At 33.4% G+C, this 23,436-nt stretch overlaps 1 protein-coding gene across 1 annotated transcript in view; it reads right to left on the bottom strand.

The window, feature by feature from the left end:
• Positions 1–23,436, bottom strand: part of LOC139522748 (uncharacterized) — a 59,422-nt gene that overhangs the window by 24,113 nt on the left and 11,873 nt on the right. Inside the window, exons 5-7 of the mRNA XM_071316253.1 lie at positions 19,743–19,781; positions 3,367–3,534; positions 930–1,135 (exon numbers count right to left, since the gene is read on the bottom strand). Coding sequence (XP_071172354.1) covers positions 930–1,135; positions 3,367–3,534; positions 19,743–19,781 — 413 coding nt within the window. The remainder of the gene's footprint in view (positions 1–929; positions 1,136–3,366; positions 3,535–19,742; positions 19,782–23,436) is intronic.

Below are 23,436 nucleotides of genomic sequence, written 5' to 3'. Positions count from 1 at the left end.
GTACATATGAATGCATTGGCTTTAGATGTTATTTATTATTAACGTTTAACTGTATTGATTGCCCATAAAGGGTTTCATGAATATGGCCTACCGAATTAGACTATTTTTCTGGGTTTGTAATAACATAAACCACACGACGGGTCCAACATGTGGAGCAGGATCAGGGCACCCTTTACGAGCACCTCCAGTGTTTGATTGGGTTCATGTTGTTAAGATTTTAGTTTTCTATGTTGTGTGTTTGTACTATAATTTGTCTTTTTTTCTCGTTGTTAACCGAGGCATTGTCAGTTTATTTTTGATCTATGAGTTTAACTGTCCCTCTTGTATCGTTCGCCCCTCTTTTGTGCATTTGGTTAAAATAAATATGAGACAAAAATAGCAAAATTCTTATTATTCAATACTAAATTGTGAAACCATTCTAAAACAGTTTATATCATTGCCAAATTGAAATCCTAGTTTTTCGTTTCATCATAAAAGTTTAGAATTATATTATTGATTTTTTTTAATTTGCCTTGTATGTCTATTAACCCTTAAGTGATTGAGATGCTCTTTCGGTGAAGGATATACGCCGATAACAGTACAATCTTTAAAGATCGTACTGAACTCAAAAAATAATTATAACTTCAATCTCTCGTTTGAAGAGCAGTATACTACTGTTGTATATTTTTATATTTCATAAAGCTAAATTTGGACATAAAGATCAAATTTCCATGACGACAAATCATTCCTAATAAGTTTTAAAGTTTTGAGATTTTTTTCGCAGAAAAATAACATTAACAAAAAGTTATTATGGTACTGTTAGCTAAAATAGTAGTCAAGTTTAATTCTACCATAATATGCTAAATATGCCAAAAAAAAAACGATAAGATCCCTTAACATCATGAACATAACTAAAGCACTCTCTTTATGGGACTTTTTTTTCTTTTTACCTTATCCAAACAAAGAAATGTCCAGTTATTTGACAATATTGGCTTATAATGGCCTGGGAAATTTGATGTCAGTGCCCTGGCTTCCTTTTGGAATTCATTAATTGTCTTAGTTGAGTTCCATAATCCAAACAAATCAGTAACACCAGGGGGATATGTTCCTACTCCAGTCACTCCCTTCATCAATACATAAACATTTGGTGATGGTGCTTAAAATAAATATCATCAAGAGTACATAACCATTTGGTGATGGTACTTAAAATAAATATCATCAATAGTACTTAACCATTTGGTGATGGTGCTTAAAATAAATATCATCAATAGAACATAACCATTTGGTGATGGTGCTTAAAATAGATATCATCAATAGTACATAGCCATTTGGTGATGGTGCTTAAAATAAATATAATCAATAGTACATAACCATTTGGTGATGGTGCTTAAAATAAATATCATCAATAGTACATAATTTGCTTAAAATATGTCGTATAAAATGTTATTGAATGTATTATATCATAAGTTACCAACCGTCTTTGCATCAATACATAATTTATGGTTAAACATTACCTAATGTGTGTATACAGTTGTTTCACTTGATCTTTTTTTTTAAATTTGGTGCAAACGGCAGATGGATAATATGTAACAACATTAGCTTGAACACCTACATTAAAGGGCTGTTTTTTGGCAAAATGATAAACGAAACCTTGGATAATGTTGAAAAAGACAATTTAAAACATTTTGTAAATAGTTCTGTCTTTCATACCTTATCAATTTCAAAATATATTATGTTTTATATCTGGCATGTCAGTTAACTGCTAGTAGTCTGTTGTTATTGATGTATTATTGTCATTTTGTTTATTTTCTTTGGTTACATCTTCTGACATCAGACTCGGACTTCTCTTGGACTGAATTTTAATGTGCGTATTGTTATGCGTTTACTTTTCTACATTGGCTAGAGGTATAGGGGGAGGGTTGAGATCTCACAAACATGTTTAACCCCGCCCCATTTTTGTGCCTGTCCCAAGTATGGAGCCTCTGGCCTTTGTTAGTCTTGTATTATTTTAATTTTAGTTTCTTGTGTTCAATTTGGAAATTGGTATGGCGTTCGTTATCACTGAACTAGCATATAATTGTTTAGGGGCCAGCTGAAGGACGCCTCCGGGTGCAGGAATTTCTCGCTACATTGAAGACCTGTTGGTGACCTTCTGCTGTTGTGTTTTTCTATGGTCGGGTTGTTGTCTCTTTGGCACATTCCCCATTTCCATTCTCAATTTTATGTGTTCAATTTGATATGATCTTGGTAAATATCTTAATCTGACACCATAATGTGCATGTGAACCTGTTTAAAAATTGACTGCCGAATTGGCCAAGACTGCTTCAAGTGGCGTTTAAAATTAACAATACATTGTCAGTCAGTTTCACGTTGCTACAAACTCGACTTCATACAACGCAACCTTAATTGAAAGCTTTAACTTCAAAATTCACTGCTTTCACACGATCACAATTCCTTGGTTAACGAGCAAAATCTAGACCAAAATCGTTAGGACATAAGTTACACATTGTAATGATAACATACTTTTTACTTGTATTGATGTTACTGAAGGTTTAGGACATAAGTTACACATTGTAATGATAACATATTTGTTATTTATAATTTTGTAGTGAAGGTTTAGGACATAAGTTACACATTGTTATGTGAACATACTTGTCATCACTTCTTCTTACTACATTTGTATAAACTTCAAGATTTACCTGTATTTTTTTAAATCCGTTTTTTTTCTAAAGTGAATATTTTCGAAAGGGTTAAATATGTTGCAGTGGTGTCTTGACATGGCTTTGTTTGGATTTGTTTGTTTGCTTTTTGGCCTTGAATGTTTTTCCCTTATATTTTATTAACTGTGCATTCAGATATCGCAGGTCAAATTTATTCGTTTATAATGTATTAATGTACGTTTTTGGATTGAGTTAAGCCTGCCAATTGATATTTTATCGTGTGTGTTTCTATGATGTGATGTTATGCTATTGTTTCAGAAAAAGGGAGAAGGTTTGGATCCATTAAAACGTATAATCCCGCTGCAAATGTTTGCACCTGTCCTAAGTCAGGAATCTGATGTACAGTAGTTGTCGTTTGTTTATATAATTTATACATGTTTTTCGTTTCTCGTTTTTTTATTTTATATATATTAGACCGTTGGTTTTCCAGTTTGAATTGTTTTACACAAGTTATTTTGGGGCCCTTTATAGCTTGTCGTTCGGTGTGAGCCAAGGCTCAGTGTTGAAGGCCGTACATTGACCTATATTGGTTTAATTTTTTTTTTTAAATTGTTATTTTGATGGAGAGTTGTCTCATTGGCACTCACACCACATCTTCCTATATCTATTGTTATTTGTATTGATGATAGATTTAGGACATACGTTACACAGTGTAACGAGAACATACTTGTAACTTGTACTGAGGGTACTGCAGGTTTAGGACATAAGTTACACTGGTGAGCACAATTTTCCTTGGAAAAGTCAATAAGCAAAGTACACACATCTGGTCCGATTTCTGCACAGGCAGAGGGATTCTTGTCAACACAGGAGGGTGTAGAAGTTGTCATCTGATTAACTGTAATATAAATATCCATATGTAGGTTGATGAGAATATCTAGATTAAACAGATGAAAAATCAAAATTTTGAACGCTAAAGGGTAAAAATTGCTTCCATTAAAGCAAAGCCAGCTTAAAATAAAACATCAAATTGTATTGAGCAAAGGAACACATTTTGGTACAATATATAGTTATAATTTGAATTAACTTCCATTGTTTTATCTTATAACAAATGTATTCAACTGTTTTGCTATCAAATTAGGCCATAAGTTTTCTCAATTGAATTGTGTTATAATGTCATGATAGACCTATCATAGATCTCTAAGGGTACGTGGTATTCGCCCTGTTAAAGGTCTTAGTGTTATATGACATTGATTATAGACAATCGTACAACATCTCATTATTTTTATATCGTATGCAAAGCACAACTGATGTAATGATTAATTAAATAGTTCTAGTCGTCTTGAAAGTTTGGTTATATAAGTATAAGTGTATATAATTTTGTAAATTGAGCATCTGGGTATAATATATCTGTGTTTTTAATTCATACTCATATTTCGCGGAATCTTGTTTTTCTATAGGTTAATCTTCTGAGCTGGTTAGGAAATACACATCAATATGTGTATTTCCCATATCAAGTTTAATGAAATGAAGTACATCAAAGATTTAAACTCAATGTAATATAGTTTTTACTGCAAAATGTGGAAGCTGTAATAGGCAAATACACTCTTTCTAAAGGCAAGAAATGCATGGAATTCTCTATATCCATAAAAGAGCGTTATTGTGGTTATGAATTAGTGAATTACGATGTCAGGATAGATAAATAGAAACAAGTAATGTTAAATATCTACTACTATGTTATTATCATATAAGTTATAACAAAATAAAGTATTGTTTATAAAGTAAACAAAAAACTCACCAGTGGATATGACTGTTGGTAGTGACACATTGTCTGGGCCTGAAATAATAGACAAATATCAGAAATAAAATATACTATTAGCCGCCCTGTGTCTTTTTTCTGACACCCTGTACGTTTTTTAAAGACACTCGGTCCTTATTAGCATGTCCATGCGTTTATTATTGTAATATTTTGATGCATCACTTTAATTTTATCTATCTCATTGTCTGAAAAGTTTATAAGTTGTGATTAAAGTTATATATGTATGTTCTCTTGGCTTTGCCCAAGATATTTTGATGTACTTAAAATGACAATAGCTAGATATAAACTTAAGCAAAAATAATAATCAAAACAAGATTTATAAGCATGGCATCGCAATGAATTCCTTTTGAACCTATTCCCTTTAAAGGTCATTTCTATGGGTTTTTTTTTTGCGTTTTGCGTTAAATAAATTATCAATCTGTCTATCTGTACTATATGGTGTTATTCGTAATCCTGGAACCTGCAACATTTAAAATATGTTTAGGACTTTTCTTTCAAAGTTTTTAAACCTAGCTAAACTGTCCGCACACATGTCAGTTATGGGGGACTCAATTTGGTCATGGATAGAGAAGTCAGTCCCTAGTCAACCATACAATCAATCTCCTAGCACCTCTACGTGCAGGAACTCCTGTGATACGACAAATTACAGCTTTGAACGGTAATATATATTTCAAGGTAAATACATATAGTCAAAGTGGCATAAACTTACAAAACATCGTATATCTGAACAACTGTGACTCTAATCGTATCAAAGTAAGCACACCTGATACAACGTCAACAAGTAATATCATGACATGTGTAGGTCACATACCTGTTGGGGCATACACGTGAAGAAATTCTGATCGCCTAATAACTCTTGCATCAGTGAATATCATTTTCAATTTCAGAACTTATTCTTAAAGTAACATGCTGTTTGCCTCTCTAAACTGCAGATCTTTTGAAAACAAGGCTCTAGCCATTTGTGATTTTGTGACATCTCGTGATTTAAATATTCTGGCTATTCAGGAACCATGGCTTGGTTCTGATGTTGATGAAGGTGTTGTTCAAGACCTAGTACCAACTGAATACAGAGAAATACATCACAGTCGTAATGATCATCGAGGCGGTGGAATAGCACTTGTGTTCAAAGGGGTATTGGCATAAAATGATTGAACGTCCATGAAAAAGATTTTACTCACTTTGAGCATATGGAGTTCTCTGTACATCCTGAATATCTCAATTTTCGTCTGTGTGTAATATACAGACCCCCACCATCCAAATCTAATGATTTTTGCAATACTGTTTTCTTTGAGGAATGGGAATCATATCTTGATCAAAATACTATTCTAGTACCTGCGCATAATGTTCTTTTCACCGGAGATTTCAAATTCCACCTTGATAATCTCAACGATCCAGACGCATTACGTTTCTGTAAGAGTCTTGAAGATCGTAACATTACACAACATGTCAAAGATGCCACACACGAAGGTGGGCATATCTTAGACCTTTCTTATTACGAACAAAGACAGTCAGATATTAAACGGGGTTCCAAACGTTCAGCGTCCGAACATCAGTGATGCACAAGGTAACCAAGTGTGTAACCATTTTTCTGTTCATGCAACGTTAGCATGCCAGAAACCAAAGAGTATGCGCAAGGACAAATTTTTGAGAAAGTGCAAAGAGATCGACGTGAAGGAAATTAAAAAGGACATTGTAGATTATTTTTCATGTTCTGGAATAGATAGTTCTGTAGAGCAACTTGTCGAACATTATCAAGGTAATTTATCCAATATCTTTGATGAACTCGCACCAGTCACGATCAAATCAGTTGTTTTAAGACCTAATACAGAATGGTATTCAGACGATCTTAATAATGCCAGAATAGATAAGCGAAAAGCGGAGAGAAAATGGCGGGATTCGAAATTGGAAGTTCATCATCAAATTTTTAAGGAAAAGTGTAGAACTGTTGGTGAACTGTTATATATCGCCAAGGAAACCTATTACTCTTCTAAAATTGAGAATTGCAGAAATGATCACAAACAGTTATTCAAACTAACTAAACATCTCATGGGTAAACAACAACAAACCCCGTTGCCAAGTTCATCCTCGGATTTAGAACTGGCAAACTCATTTGCTGATTTTTCGGTAATAAGGTTGTAATAATAAGAGATGGACAAACATACTAAAACGTAGTAAAGGATGATAACATTGCATTTCTACAGGCCGATGTTGAATTCACTGGTACACCTTTGTCATTCAAACACACAACCAATAACGAGAAACGAACTATCATTCAGAAAGCCTCGAACAAGTCCTGCGAGTTTGCTTCTATTTCGTCGAACCTCTTGAAACAGTGTTCCGATGTTGTCGTGCCACTAATTTCAGATATCGTCAATGCATCATTTGATGAGAAAATCGTGCCGTCAGACTTCAAACAGGCTCTTGTGAGACCTCTTCTGAAAAAACCGGGACTTGATTCAGAAATTTACAAAAACTAGACCAGTGTAGAAAAGGTAGTTGATAAGAGACTAGATGTTCATTTGGACTCTAACTCAATGTGTGATCCACTTCAGTCAGCATACAGACCACGTCATTCAACTGAAACTGCATTAGCGAGAGTACATCATGATATAAATGCGGCTAAACAGTCATCAGTAGTATTGGTGCTATTGGACCTTTCCGCTGCATTCGATGTAATATATCACAGAATTCTTCTAAAACGTCTGTAATTTACATATGGCATAACTGGTTACACTCTCGAATGGATTAAGTCGTAATTTACGAATAGACATCAGCGTGTGGTGAAAGGAACAACTACATCGAAGAAATGTCATCTAAAATTCGGGCTTTCACAAGGTTCCGTGCTAGGCCCGAAATTGTCTTTTCTCGAAGCCAATAGGTGAAATATGCCGTCGCCATGGCATGACATATCACTGCTATGCGGACGACACACAGGTGTATATGGTTATCAAGCCGCTAGACAACTGGTTGAACTATTTTTCAAAACTTGACAAGACACTAGTGACCAGTCTAGTAACATCCGGACTTGATTATGGGAATATTGTCCTGAACGCCATCAACCAGACTACATTGAACAGATTACAAAAAGCACAAAATACAACAGCTCGTCTTATCACCAGGACAGGAAAACATACATATAACACCGATACTTGTTGATTTACATTGGTTACCCGTCCAATATAGACTACAATACAAAATACTGACTTATGTGTACTGCGCTTCGAATGACATTGGCCCTGCTTACATTCGAGAACTAGTCAATCTTCACGTTCCAAACCGATTTTTGCGTTCAAGCTCCACAAAACTTCTCACCGTTTCAAAAATGAGGACGAACACTCACGGTGAAAGACAATTTGATTGGACAGCGGCATCTTTATTGAACAATCTCCCGAACAGTTTAAGACAATGCAAGTCCCTAGAATGTTTTAAATCTCAGCTAAAAACTCATCTTTATCTCATTGCTTTTTAATCAGATTGAATTCTTATCTCTTTTACGGGCTTTTTTGACTTTTTTTTATTTCGATTTAGGGTTTTTGCTTGTTTTGCATGCGTTTAACCTTTATTGTAAATTTTTTATTCTTTGTTTTAACATGTTTTTCGTATTGACCTTTTATTTTATGGTAGGCTTTTTTTATTTCAGTATTTGAATCTGACACGATGTACGTTTTATTTTTTATGTTTTTGTTATAGATTTGTTTTAATTACTAAGTGAATGTACAGCGTCTTAGAGTAATTTTTTTTTTTTTTTTAAATAGGGCGCTTTATAAATTTTCATTATTATTACGTCTCTGTCATCAAGTTCATCGTCCCCGTCCTGTCATTTTTTGCCAGATCAATATCCAATTGCAGCCAATTAATTGCAAGCACAGTTGTTGATTATTCATTTTGGATTATCATTATGTATACCTTAAAGTCAAAGCACTGAATAAGAAGGGTCCTATGATTTTGGAGTACTAATACTCAAGCCTTATTTCAGTTTGTCGACGTTACATACGTAATACTGCTGATTCATTATTATTCGTGGCGAATAACGAATTTGAGTGTTCAACGAAAAAAGAAGATTCTATAAACTTGTATCCAGACTTTAGAAGAATCACGTAATCAAATATCTACAAAAAATGCAAGGTTTTTTTGCAAACCATGAAAATTGGTACCAACGAATCAAACCTATAAGACGAAAATAAAAAAAAATCTCAGTATTCCGTATTCTGTCGTGTTGTAATGTATTAAACCTATTAGACTTTCAGAACCCTGGTTGATACCTAGCTTTCGGTATTGCAACGTAACGAAATCGTGGCGATCCATGATACATTAGTAACAAATCGTACTGTATCCTTGCCAATACGTGCTTTGAAAGAGGGACGGACGATACCAGAGGAACAGTCAAACTCATAAATTGAAAACAAACAGACAACGCCTTGCTAAAAATTAATTGTATCTGGTGTATCCTTTATTTCTAGTTCGATCGGATAGATGCATTCAACATAGTCACACATATTTAGTGAAATAACGTCATCTATATATCGCAAAGTAGAATTGAAGAATATTGCTAATATCTTATCTTTCTTCCTAATAAGTTCCTCCTGTGTGAAACCAACCTCATAATAATAAAGAACCAAGTCGGGAAGACGAGGGTTGGTTCCCATTGGAATGTCGACAGTTTGTTGAAAAACACGTTCTCCGAACGTTACAAATATGTTGTCAATAGAAAAAATCAAGCATCTTGATAATGTCAGTTTCAGAGATTTTTTGTTTGAATGAAAGTGATCCTTTACAAAGTAAGATTTATCCCTCCCTAGGACGAGATACTTGTACCTACGTTGGCCATTTTGTTTTATAAAACAAAGCAATACCAACTCTTTCAATTTGTCTTTTAGTTTGGAATCTGGAATACTTGTGTAAAGTGTAGAAAAGTCAAATGTTTTAACATTATTGCAAGATGAAAGAGAGTTAGATTGTATGTACTTTGGAATTTTTATCCACAAGTATCCACATCTGATTCACGCCACCTCTAGAATGCAGTTTCACAATAACTTAGATTGCTGATAAAATAGTTGTTAATAATTTAGAAAGAGATTTCGTGGAGCACTTGTAAGACCTTCAGTATACCGTTGTTTGTAAGGACATTTATGTAGTTTAGGTATCCAATACAGTGATGGAATAATCAGTTCTTCATCTTTGGTTGGAATGCCAAAGGAACACAGAACAGACCTATGATTATCCAAGACTTCCTCTTTGGTAAGTGTCGTGAGGGTATATGTTGAGTTTCCAAGTATATTGTCAATATTTAATTCGTTTATCAAGCAGTAAATGTAATGAGTTTTACACACAAAACGATGTTGTTTGGGACTTCATCTGCAGGGACAACGACATATTTGTCAATGAGGTAGGATAATTGTTTTGCAACATTTAGTTCTTTAAAGATTGACGTAGCATGGGCATTGATAGACCCATTCAGTTTCTTTATTCTGATTTGTATCAACGACCTCACCGCCTTAATCCATTCGGAAAAATTGTCTACGTCTTCTTTCTCGCGCTTAGCTCATTGCATTGCAAAATCCTCGTCTGGATTCATCAACATTTTAAGTTGTATTTCCAATTAATGGATTTAGGCTCACGATATTTCGGACCTTTTGATAACAGATTTCGAAGGGAAGTGTTATTTACAATGTTGAGGTCACCGTACTAGTACATAGTTCTCCGAAACTAGTACATTGATCTCAGAAACAAGCCTTATTAATCATTCTGTCCTACGAACAAGTACGAATATATAGGAACTAACACGGATCAGAACGGTCTGACATGGTTTAATAAGAAGCTACTACGGTCGTTTGATCTGTAGTCAAACTTTGCGCATGTTTAAAGAGTGTCAAGGATATACAAGTTCTACTTCGTATGACCAGACAACAAAACGGATATCTACAGATTGCCACCAATGATCCCGGATCCTATCCGTAGGTAATCCGGCGTCAAATCCGTGAATGTGTGACCTAGCTATTATAAGACAAACATTATAATAGATAAACAAAAACTGTAATGCTGCAGATATTTTATACAATTAGGAGTACAATAAATAAGGTTTAAAATAGAAAATAAAACTTAAATAAGCAATCTGATCAGTAGTGAAGATCTTCAAGCAAGTAAAATTTTGCCAGTAACTAGGGCACTTTGAAGTTTCTAGTATTAAACGTGTCTCATGACTCCATCTGCCAACACAAATGGCCGATACGAATAAACAAAAAACAAAGGGGTAAAATGCAAATTGTGACTGATATTTTTTAAACCATAATAAACTAAAAGGTGACAAATACTCTGACAGTTGTGACGTACTCAGACAGTTGGAAGTTCTCAACATACTCAACATTTTTGTTGCAGTCAGATTTTCTCTATTTTCATTACAGTTTTCAAAATATTATACATAACTTGCATGCTACCATTATGTTCTATATCTAGCCATGTCGGCCATTGGTTGGTGGTTAGCAGTTGGGATAATTGGTCATATACTAAAACAAGATAATCTAATGATAAAGTTTGATTAAAATTAGCTAATAAGGATAATATTTTTATAAAAGTAAGCACACAACGACGACACAAGACACATTGTTTACCTTTTCAACTTGGCTACTTACATGTACTATGTCCCTGGATAGTAAAGACATCACCGACACCTGCTTTAGCTGTAAGAAATTCTCAATCTTATATTCATTATGACTACAAAGTGTTCATTGTTTTATAAATCAGCTAATATGATAATTAAAACTGTGCAACCAAACTGCAGAATAATTAAAATGGGAATTATTGTAGGTATTGATTATTGAATAAGAAAGGGTTCGTTCTTATGTAAGCATCCGAGTTTTAGGAAGAACACATACCTTTAAAAGAATCAGTGCTTAATAAAGGCAGTAAGAATATAATGCTGTTAACGAGCACTACAAACTGCGCAGAGTCTGAATTGACCAGTTTTTGTGCTCGATCAGTAAAATCGAGCACACATTTCACTCGACTAGTCTCGAAATTGTCTCGACTGTACTTAACTGTACTTAAGTGTACTCGACTGTACTTAACTGTACTTAAGTGTACTCGACTAGGTCTCGACTTTACTAGATTAGTCTGATTCAGTACTTGATGATCTTTGTGTAGTCTGAAATAGTCTTGACCAAGGCTCGACCTGTCTCGACCTGTCTTGACTAGTTCCAACCTGTCTCGACTAGTCTCGACTCAGTCTCTACCAGTCTCGACTCAGTCTCTACCAGTCTCGACTCTCAGTCTCATCCAGTCTCGACCTGTCTCGACTAGTCTTGACCTTCAAATTTAGTTTTGACTGGTGTAAATCAGCCCATCTAACTAAATTAAATATTGATCTTAAAAAATTCAAGCTTATTAGGTAGTTTGATTTATTGCTGTGAAATGAAAGAATTTAATTTTACAATATGTCAAAATAAAAATTATTATATAAAAATTCAGATATGCATCTTTAATTTTTTTTTAACTTTTTCAAATCAACTTGGATTTTGATCAAACTATGCAGCTATCTTAGATATATATATCAAGCTTACTGAATCCCATTTCATTTAGTTTTTTGTTGTATTGCTGTAAAATTTAAGAATTGAAGTAATCTTGGTTAAAAAAGCTAGGATTTGCAATTCGGACAAAATAGAGATAGTGCACTTTAATTTTTTTTATAACTTTTTCAAATCAACTTGGATTTTCATCTTGGTCAAGACTATTTCAGACTACACAAAGATCATTAAGTACTGAATCAGACTATTTAAGTAAAGTCGAGACCTAGTCGAGTACACTTAAGTACAGTAAAGTACAGTCGAGACAATGTCGAGACAAGTCGAGTAAAATGTGTGCTCAATTTTACTGGTCGAGCACAAAAACTTGTCAATTCAGACTCTGTGCAGTTTGTAGTGTAGTGATACATTGATTTAACTGGAACAAATCCAGGTCACAATCCAACTCTGGATAAACACATCAACTATAAGAGGAATCAAATAAAGGAAACCGCTGTTCGAAAGTAATAAATCGATGGAAAAAACAAGTCCGGGTTACAAATTAAAACTTACGGAAACAGAAATATAGGAGCAATCAACGACACAACAAAATACAAAACGACAATGCTACTCACACAGAAACGAACTACATTTTCCTGACTTCGCACAGGACATTTTCAAAAATGGTTGGTTGAACCTGGTGTTGTGGCAAGCCGAACCTCCCGCTTTCATGGCAAAGTAAAATGTAACACTAAAACGATAACATCACATGACAGGACTACAATACAAATGAATGGTCAAACATTCAGGATAGAGAAATTCACAAATTAACAATACAATAGAACATTACGACAAGCTAATAGTTATAAAATTATCAGGCTTAACATTAAACACGCTAGACTCGTCATTCATTAATGCACTAATGTAAAAATTGAAAAGAAAGCCAAACCAAGATAAACCCAAAAAAAGAATAAAATAGTTGGGTCAACCTGGTTTTATGCCTTATGAAAAATACCGCTTAACTAACAAAATAACGAGACAGAAATACACTACAAAAAAATGCACGAACACTCAGAACACAGTCCATTTTAACATGTCAACAACCTAAGAATAGCCAGTAACACCTCAAGTTACCGTAACTTTGGAGAAAACTAAAATACATTCCAATAGAAAAATAAACTATGCGTCATATGAATGTATCAACGCCACAGAAAAGTAGAATATGAATGAAGGCAACAGTAGTAATACCGCTGTTCAAAATTCATAAATCGATTGAGACAAAAATAAATCTGTGTTACAAACTAAAACTGATGGAAACACATCAAATAAAAGAGAACTTCGACACAACAGAAACACAACATTAAAATGTAACACACACACAGAAACGAACTATAATATAACAGTGGCCATTTTTCTGACTTGGTACAGGACATTTAATAAAAATACAATACTACAATACAAATACATGGGAGAACATACAGGACAGAAAAAACACTAGAATAATAGCTAACAAAAGATGCCAGGTTTAAAACTTAATACACCAGACGCGCGGGTCGTTTACACAAGACTAACCAATAAAGCGTTGATGAAAAAAATCTCGAAAACCAAAAAATGTATAAATCCGAAGAGCACCGAGGACCAAAAATTCCAAAACATAAGTCAAATACGGCTAAGGTTGTCTGCCTGAGATAAGAAAAACCTAATTATTTAGAATAATTCATACTTTTGCAAACTGTAAATTTGTATAATAGCTATCACAGGTACCAGGATATAATAAATATTAATGATAAAACTAATGACTAACTACAAAATAAAAACGGATAGATGAATAATCTTAAATCGATAAACGCACAAATTTAAGTGACGTTACATTTGAATATCTAAAGATTTCCCAACTTATAGGATAGAGTTAGAATAGAATTCAAGATAAGGTTTGAAATGTTGATATAACATGAAAAATAAATACTAATTGATATCAAATTGTGGTAGAATATTTTTTTTATCTAGTTATGTTGGTATTTCTTCTTAATCAAAATGTAAACCAAATATATTGTATAAATTTAATTGAACCAAACAAAAATCTTATTAATGAACTGGATGATTAATTTTCTCTTCCATAACAAACGAATACAACAGAAAAAATAAGATTTACAACTACAAACGATAAAACATATGACAAAATCCGACGAGTATAACAAATACTTCATCAAAACTAAATACGAGAACTTCCTATAGAAAGGAACCGTGGCACGTCTCATACCAATGCGAATTTACACTCAGCAAAACAGCTACAATCAGGAAAAAGTAACGTTCAACAATTAAACGATCAAACGACGTAATGACAAACCACAATCTAACACATTGTAAAATTAGGCCAACAGATCATGATAAACTTTCGATTGTCTACAAAAAGTAAGAGATAGTAGTGATACCTCTATTTTTGTATAAATCTAGATGTTAATTAGTCATTGTTCATTGTATGTCTACTTAGTACCCACAAAAATAAAGAAAATAATGTACAATTTATCTAAAAGTATCTTTAAAGCAAAATAAATAATCAAAACGCATGTTACATCTAAGACTTGTACTTTACCTAGTTGTACTTGGATTTGAAACTTTTCCAAGTCTATAATTGAAGACAAATTACATTAAAGATGTGTACACTGCTCTTATTGGAAAGAAATATGAAGCAGCGAGCTGATGAGTAAAAATTATAAACATATTTGTCACCATCCGTCTTAACAATATTTATCTTGGGGTGGTGTCTGTTTTAAATTAAGATGGTAAAGAAAAAAAAATTGCAGAAAGTTTACATTCTATAAAAGAAAATATTTTCTAATAGAATTTCATAGGCTTATAATTGAATGAAGACTCACTATATCCCCAATGAGCTGAGGTCTGATCTGGAGCATAATAGAAAGCTGGTTTTTTGTCAGTTTCAAGAAAGCATCTGTTTGCTGTAGATATAAACATCCAACCAGTTGAATCACATTTGGATTTATCAGCATTCTGACTGGCATAAAATTCTCTGAGGAAATCTGGATCTCTGAAATGGTTTCATTGATAATTGAAACATATGCAAAATATTTTTCTTTTATTTTACTGAGGATGATGCATTTAATCTATATCATTATGCTTTAGGAATATAGATCTCTATAAGGTTATAATGTGGTATGTATTGTAACCTTGTTGTTGAATGTACATTTCTGACAAGTTATATAGAAGTTATAAGTCAAGAGACATTTACATCATTTAGAAAATTGATTTATAGTGAAGCAAATATGAAGAATATGAGATAATGCATTAACTATTTTTAGAATCTGACAAAGTCAGTTTAAACAAACCAGCAGCTATGGATGTCTTCAGGAATTCTGTTAAAATAAAAATATCTACAGACAACTAAAATTTTCATGAAATGTTTAATGCCCAGGGGCACTGATTCTTCCGAAAGTATAATTCAAACAAAAGTACATCTATAAGTGCTGTATTTATGTAGATAGCCAGTAACTATAACAAACATCATACTCGATCTTACCTCATTCAGCACTTTTCCCCCAAGAATTAAAAATAAAACCTGAGCTGTACAGTTTTAATACACAGTTTTATATATGCACAAACACTAAGAAGCAGGATATAAAACCAGAATGCATCATGCAGTATATACAGGTTTAACATACGCTTACATTTACTTTAGTATCTGAGAAATTGAAACCTTATCAAATGTATTAATACTTACTTTGACATTGCAAAATACTGTTTAGTTGTAGATTGCAAATCAACCCATGACGAACCTATGATTCTGCTAGGTGTAAACCAACTCATCTTATCTGATCCTGTAGCATTGAACAACATGAAAGCTTTCTCTACACCATTTTTGTATATGGATACCCTGACCTGTAATATATTTTGATTATTTTTTCTATACTTTATTTTCTATCATTTTATTGAAATAAGAAAAGGTAACCTTACAAAATGTAGGCTGTGCCAAACTGTTTTTTTTTGTTTGTCTGAATGATTTATTGTCTGAAATTTTTGTCGGTCAGAGAGAGTTTGTTTGCTCATAAAGAGGACACGTCGCTGTTTCATTGCTTTTCACATTTCTAAAGGTCCAGATCATTCTTAAAAAAAATATGATAATAAATAAAATACTGTCACTTCAGCAATTTGTTTGTCATTTTATTTGATAAAATACAGTTACTGGTCAAATTTTGAAAGTAGTGATGCATATTATTATAGTACATATGAATTCATTGGCTTTAGATGTTATTTACTATTAACGTTTAACTGTATTGATTGCCCATAAAGGGTTTCATGAATATGGCCTTCCGAATTATACTATTTTTCTGGGTTTGTAAAAATAAAAACCACACGACGGGTCCAACATGTGGAGCAGGATCAGGGCACCCTTTACGAGCACCTCCAGTGTTTGATTGGGTTCATGTTGTTAAGATTTTAGTTTTCTATGTTGTGTGTTTGTACTATAATTTGTCTTTTTTTCTCGTTGTTAACCGAGGCATTGTCAGTTTATTTTTGATCTATGAGTTTAACTGTCCCTCTTGTATCGTTCGCCCCTCTTTTGTGTATTTGGTTAAAATAAATATGAGACAAAAATAGCAAAATTCTTATTATTCAATACTAAATTGTGAAACCATTCTAAAACAGTTTATATCATTGCCAAATTGAAATCCTAGTTTTCCGTTTCATCATAAAAGTTTAGAATTATATTATTGATTTTTTTTAATTTGCCTTGTATGTCTATTAACCCTTAAGTGATTAAGATGCTCTTTCGGTGAAGGATATACGCCGATAACAGTACAATCTTTAAAGATCGTACTGAACTCAAAAAATAATTATAACTTCAATCTCTCGTTTAAAGAGGAGTATACTACTGTTGTATATTTTTATATTTCATAAAGCTAAATTTGGACATAAAGATCAAATTTCCATGACGACAAATCATTCCTAATAAGTTTTAAAGTTTTGAGATTTTTTTCGCAGAAAAATAACATTAACAAAAAGTTATTATGGTACTGTTAGCTAAAATAGTAGTCAAGTTTAATTCTACCATAATATGCTAAATATGCAAAAAAAACCGATAAGATCCCTTAACATCATGAACATAACTAAAGCACTCTCTTTATGGGACTTTTTTTTCTTTTTACCTTATCCAAACAAAGAAATGTCCAGTTATTTGACAATATTGGCTTATAATGGCCTGGGAAATTTGATGTCAGTGCCCTGGCTTCCTTTTGGAATTCATTAATTGTCTTAGTTGAGTTCCATAATCCAAACAAATCAGTAACACCAGGGGGATATGTTCCTACTCCAGTCACTCCCTTCATCAATACATAAACATTTGGTGATGGTGCTTAAAATAAATATCATCAAGAGTACATAACCATTTGGTGATGGTACTTAAAATAAATATCATCAATAGTACTTAACCATTTGGTGATGGTGCTTAAAATAAATATCATCAATAGAACATAACCATTTGGTGATGGTGCTTAAAATAGATATCATCAATAGTACATAGCCATTTGGTGATGGTGCTTAAAATAATTATCATTTTGGTAAATATCTTAATCTGACACCATAATGTGCATGTGAACCTGTTTAAAAATTGACTGCCGAATTGGCCAAGACTGCTTCAAGTGGCGTTTAAAATTAACAATACATTGTCAGTCAGTTTCACGTTGCTACAAACTCGACTTCATACAACGCAACCTTAATTGAAAGCTTTAACTTCAAAATTCACTGCTTTCACACGATCACAATTCCTTGGTTAACGAGCAAAATCTAGACCAAAATCGTTAGGACATAAGTTACACATTGTAATGATAACATACTTTTTACTTGTATTGATGTTACTGAAGGTTTAGGACATAAGTTACACATTGTAATGATAACATATTTGTTATTTATAATTTTGTAGTGAAGGTTTAGGACATAAGTTACACATTGTTATGTGAACATACTTGTCATCACTTCTTCTTACTACATTTGTATAAACTTCAAGATTTACCTGTATTTTTTTAAATCCGTTTTTTTTCTAAAGTGAATATTTTCGAAAGGGTTAAATATGTTGCAGTGGTGTCTTGACATGGCTTTGTTTGGATTTGTTTGTTTGCTTTTTGGCCTTGAATGTTTTTCCCTTATATTTTATTAACTGTGCATTCAGATATCGCAGGTCAAATTTATTCGTTTTTTAATGTATTAATGTACGTTTTTTGATTGAGTTAAGCCTGCCAATTGATATTTTATCGTGTGTGTTTCTATGATGTGATGTTATGCTATTGTTTCAGAAAAAGGGAGAAGGTTTGGATCCATTAAAACGTATAATCCCGCTGCAAATGTTTGCACCTGTCCTAAGTCAGGAATCTGATGTACAGTAGTTGTCGTTTGTTTATATAATTTATACATGTTTTTCGTTTTTCGTTTCTCGTTTTTTTATTTTATATATATTAGACCGTTGGTTTTCCAGTTTGAATTGTTTTACACAAGTTATTTTGGGGCCCTTTATAGCTTGTCGTTCGGTGTGAGCCAAGGCTCAGTGTTGAAGGCCGTACATTGACCTATATTGGTTTAATTTTTTTTTTTAAATTGTTATTTTGATGGAGAGTTGTCTCATTGGCACTCACACCACATCTTCCTATATCTATTGTTATTTGTATTGATTATAGGTTTAGGACATACGTTACACAGTGTAACGAGAACATACTTGTAACTTGTACTGAGGGTACTGCAGGTTTAGGACATAAGTTACACAGGTAAACACAATTTTCTTTGGCAAAGTCAATAAGCAAAGTACACACATTTGGTCCAAATTCTGCACAGAAAGAGGGATTCTTGTCAACACAGGAGGGTGTAGCAGTTGTCATCTGATTAACTGTAATATAAATATCCATATGTAGATTGATTAGAATATGTAGATTAAACAGATGGAAAATCAAAATTTTGAACGCTAAAGGGTAAAAATTGCTTCCATTAAAGCAAAGCCAGCTTAAAATAAAACATCAAATTGTATTGAGCAAAGGAACACATTTTGGTACAATATATAGTTATAATTTGAATTAACTTCCATTGTTTTATCTTATAACAAATGTATTCAACTGTTTTGCTATCAAATTAGGCCATAAGTTTTCTCAATTGAATTGTGTTATAATGTCATGATAGACCTATCATAGATCTCTAAGGGTACGGGGTATTCGCCCTGTTAAAGGTCTTAGTGTTATATGAAATTGATTATTGACAATCATACAACATCTCATTATTTTTATATCGTATGCAAAGCACAACTGATGTAATGATTAATTAAATAGTTGTAGTCGTCTTGAAAGTTTGGTAATAAATAAGTATAAGTGTATATAATTTTGTAAATTGAACATCTGGGTATAATATATCTGTGTTTTTAATTCATACTCATATTTCGCGGAATCTTGTTTTTCTATAGGTTTATCTTCTGAGCTGGTTAGGAAATACACATCAATATGTGTATTTCTCATATCAAGTTTAATGAAATGAAGTACATCAAAGATTTAAACTCAATGTAATATAGTTTTTACTGCAAAATGTGGAAGCTGTAATAAGCAAATACACTCTTTCGAAAGGCAAGAAATGCATGGAATTTTATATATCCATAAAAGGGCGTTATTGTGGTTATGAATTAGTGAATTACGATGTCAGGATAGATAAATAGAAACAAGTAATGTTAAATATCTACTACTATGTTATTATCATATAAGTTATAACAGAATAAAGTATTGTTTATAAAGTAAACAAACAACTCACCAGTGGATATGACTGTTGGCAATGACACATTGTCTGGGCCTGAAATAATAGACAAATATTAGAAATAATATATACTATAAACCGCCCTGTGTCTTTTTTCTGACACCCTGTGCGTTTTTTAAAGACACTCGGTCCTTATTAGCATGTCCATGCGTTTATTATTGTAATATTTTGATGCATCACTTTAATTTTATCTATCTCATTGTCTGAAAAGTTTATAAGTTGTGATTACAGTTATATATGTATGTTCTCTTGGCTTTGCCAAAGATATTTTGATGTACTTAAAATGACAATAGCTAGATATAAACTTAAGCAAAAATAATAATCAAAACAAGATTTATAAGCATGGCATCGCAATGAATTCCCTTTGAACCTATTCCCTTTAAAGGTCATTCCTATGGGTTTTTTTTTTTTGAGTTTTGCGTTAAATAAATTATCAATCTGTCTATCTGTACTATATGGTGTTATTCGTAATCCTGGAACCTGCAACATTTATAAGTTCTAGAAATATGTTTAGGACTTTTCTTTCAAAGTTTTTAAACCTAGCTAAACTGTCCGCACACATGTCAGTTATTTTTTGGTCATGGATAGAGAAGTCAGTCCCTAGTCAACCATACAATCAATCTCCTAGCACCTCTACGTGCAGGAACTCCTGTGATACGACAAATTACAGCTTTGAACGGTAATATATATTTCAAGGTAAATACATATAGTCAAAGTGGCATAAACTTACAAAACATCGTATATCTGAACAACTGTGACTCTAATCGTATCAAAGTAAGCACACCTGATACAGAGTCAACAAGTAATATCATGACATGTGTATGTCACATACCTGTTGGGGCATACACGGGAAGAAACTCTGATCGCCTAATAACTCTTGCATCAGTGAATATCATTCTCAATATCAGAACTTATTCTTAAAGTAACATGCTGTTTGCCTCTCTAAACTGCAGATCTTTTGAAAACAAGGCTCTAGCCATTTGTGATTTTGTGACATCTCGTGATTTAAATATTCTGGCTATTCAGGAACCATGGCTTGGTTCTGATGTTGATGAAGGTGTTGTTCAAGACCTAGTACCAACTGAATACAGAGAAATACATCACAGTCGTACTGATCATCGAGGCGGTGGAATAGCACTTGTGTTCAAAGGGGGTATTGGCATAAAATGATTGAACGTCCATGAAAAAGATTTTACTCACTTTGAACATATGGAGTTCTCTGTACATCCTGTATATCTCAATTTTCGTCTGTGTGTAATATACAGACCCCCACCATCAAAATCTAATGATTTTTGCAATACTGTTTTCTTTGAGGAATGGGAATCATATCTTGATCAAAATACTATTCTATTACCTGCGCATAATGTTCTTTTCACCGGAGATGTCAAATTCCACCTTGATAATCTCAACGATCCAGACGCATTACGTTTCTGTAAGAGTCTTGAAGATCGTAACATTACACAACATGTCAAAGATGCCACACACGAAAGTGGGCATATCTTAGACCTTTCTTATTACGAACAAAGACAGTCAGATATTAAACGGGGTTCCAAACGTTCAGCGTCCGAACATCAGTGATGCACAAGGTAACCAAGTGTGTAACCATTTTTCTGTTCATGCAACGTTAGCATGCCAGAAACCAAAGAGTATGCGCAAGGACAATTTTTTGAGAAAGTGCAAAGAGATCGACGTGAAGGAAATTAAAAAGGACATTGTAGATTATTTTTCATGTTCTGGAATAGATAATTCTGTAGAGCAACTTGTCGAACATTATCAAGGTAATTTATCCAATATCTTTGATAAACTCGCACCAGTCCCGATCAAATCAGTTGTTTTAAGACCTAATACAGAATGGTATTCAGACGATCTTAATAATGCCAGAATAGATAAGCGAAAAGCGGAGAGAAAATGGCGGGATTCGAAATTGGAAGTTCATCATCAAATTTTTAAGGAAAAGTGTAGAACTGTTGGTGAACTGTTATATATCGCCAAGGAAACCTATTACTCTTCTAGAATTGAGAATTGCAGAAATGATCACAAACAGTTATTCAAACTAACTAAACATCTCATGGGTAAACAACAACAAACCCCGTTGCCAAGTTCATCCTCGGATTTAGAACTGGCAAACTCATTTGCTGATTTTTCGGTAATAAGGTTGTAATAATAAGAGATGGACAAACATACCAAAACGTAGTAAAGGATGACAACATTGCATTTCTACAGGCCGATGTTGAATTCACTGGTACACCTCCCTAGGACGAGATACTTGTACCTACGTTGGCCATTTTGTTTTATAAAACAAAGCAATACCAACTCTTTCAATTTGTCTTTTAGTTTGGAATCTGGAATACTTGTGTAAAGTGTAGAAAAGTCAAATGTTTTAACATTATTGCAAGATGAAAGAGAGTTAGATTGTATGTACTTTGGAATTTTTATCCACAAGTATCCACATCTGATTCACGCCACCTCTAGAATAGGCAGTTTCACAATAACTTAGAAACCCGTCTTTGATTGCTGATAAAATAGATGTTAATAATTTAGAAAGAGATTTCGTGGAGCACTTGTAAGACCTTCAGTATACCGTTGTTTGTAAGGACATTTATGTAGTTTAGGTATCCAATACAGTGATGGAATAATCAGTTCTTCATCTTTGGTTGGAATGCCAAAGGAACACAAAACAGACCTATGATTATCCAAGACTTCCTCTTTGGTAAGTGTCGTGAGGGTATATGTTGAGTTTCCAAGTATATTGTCAATATTTAATTCGTTTATCAAGCAGTAAATGTAATGAGTTTTACACACAAAACGATGTTGTTTGGGACTTCATCTGCAGGGACAACGACATATTTGTCAATGAGGTAGGATAATTGTTTTGCAACATTTAGTTCTTTAAAGATTGACGTAGCATGGGCATTGATAGACCCATTCAGTTTCTTTATTCTGATTTGTATCAACGACCTCACCGCCTTAATCCATTCAGAAAAAGTGTCTACGTCTTCTTTCTCGCGCTTAGCTCATTGCATTGCAAAATCCTCGTCTGAATTCATCAAAATTTTAAAGTTGTATTTCCAATTAATGGATTTAGGCTCACGATATTTCGGACCTTTTGATAACAGATTTCGAAGGGAAGTGTTATTTACAATGTTGAGGTCACCGTACTAGTACATAGTTCTCCGAAACTAGTACATTGATCTCAGAAACAAGCCTTATTAATCATTCTGTCCTACGAACAAGTACGAATATATAGGAACTAACACGGATCAGAACGGTCTGACATGGTTTAATAAGAAGTTACTACGGTCGTTTGATCTGTAGTCATGTTTAAAGAGTGTCAAGGATATACAAGTTCTACTTCGTATGACCAGACAACAAAACGGATATCTACAGATTGCCACCAATGATGCCGGATCCTATCCGTAGGTAATCCGGCGTCAAATCCGTGAATGTGTGACCTAGCTATTATAAGACAAACATTATAGTAGACAAACAAAAATTGTAATGCTGCAGATATTTTATACAATTAGGAGTACAATAAATAAGGTTTAAAATAGAAAATAAAACTTAAATAAGCAATCTGATCAGTAGTGAAGATCTTCAAGCAAGTAAAATTTTGCCAGTAACTAGGGCACTTTGAAGTTTCTAGTATTAAACGTGTCTCATGACTCCATCTGCCAACACAAATGGCCGATAC

The sequence above is a fragment of the Mytilus edulis genome, chromosome 5, assembly GCF_963676685.1.
Source record: "Mytilus edulis chromosome 5, xbMytEdul2.2, whole genome shotgun sequence".
In the NCBI taxonomy this organism is placed as follows: domain Eukaryota; kingdom Metazoa; phylum Mollusca; class Bivalvia; order Mytilida; family Mytilidae; genus Mytilus; species Mytilus edulis.
Note: the sequence above shows the minus strand (reverse complement) of the source record. Positions and strands in the feature narration are given on the sequence as shown.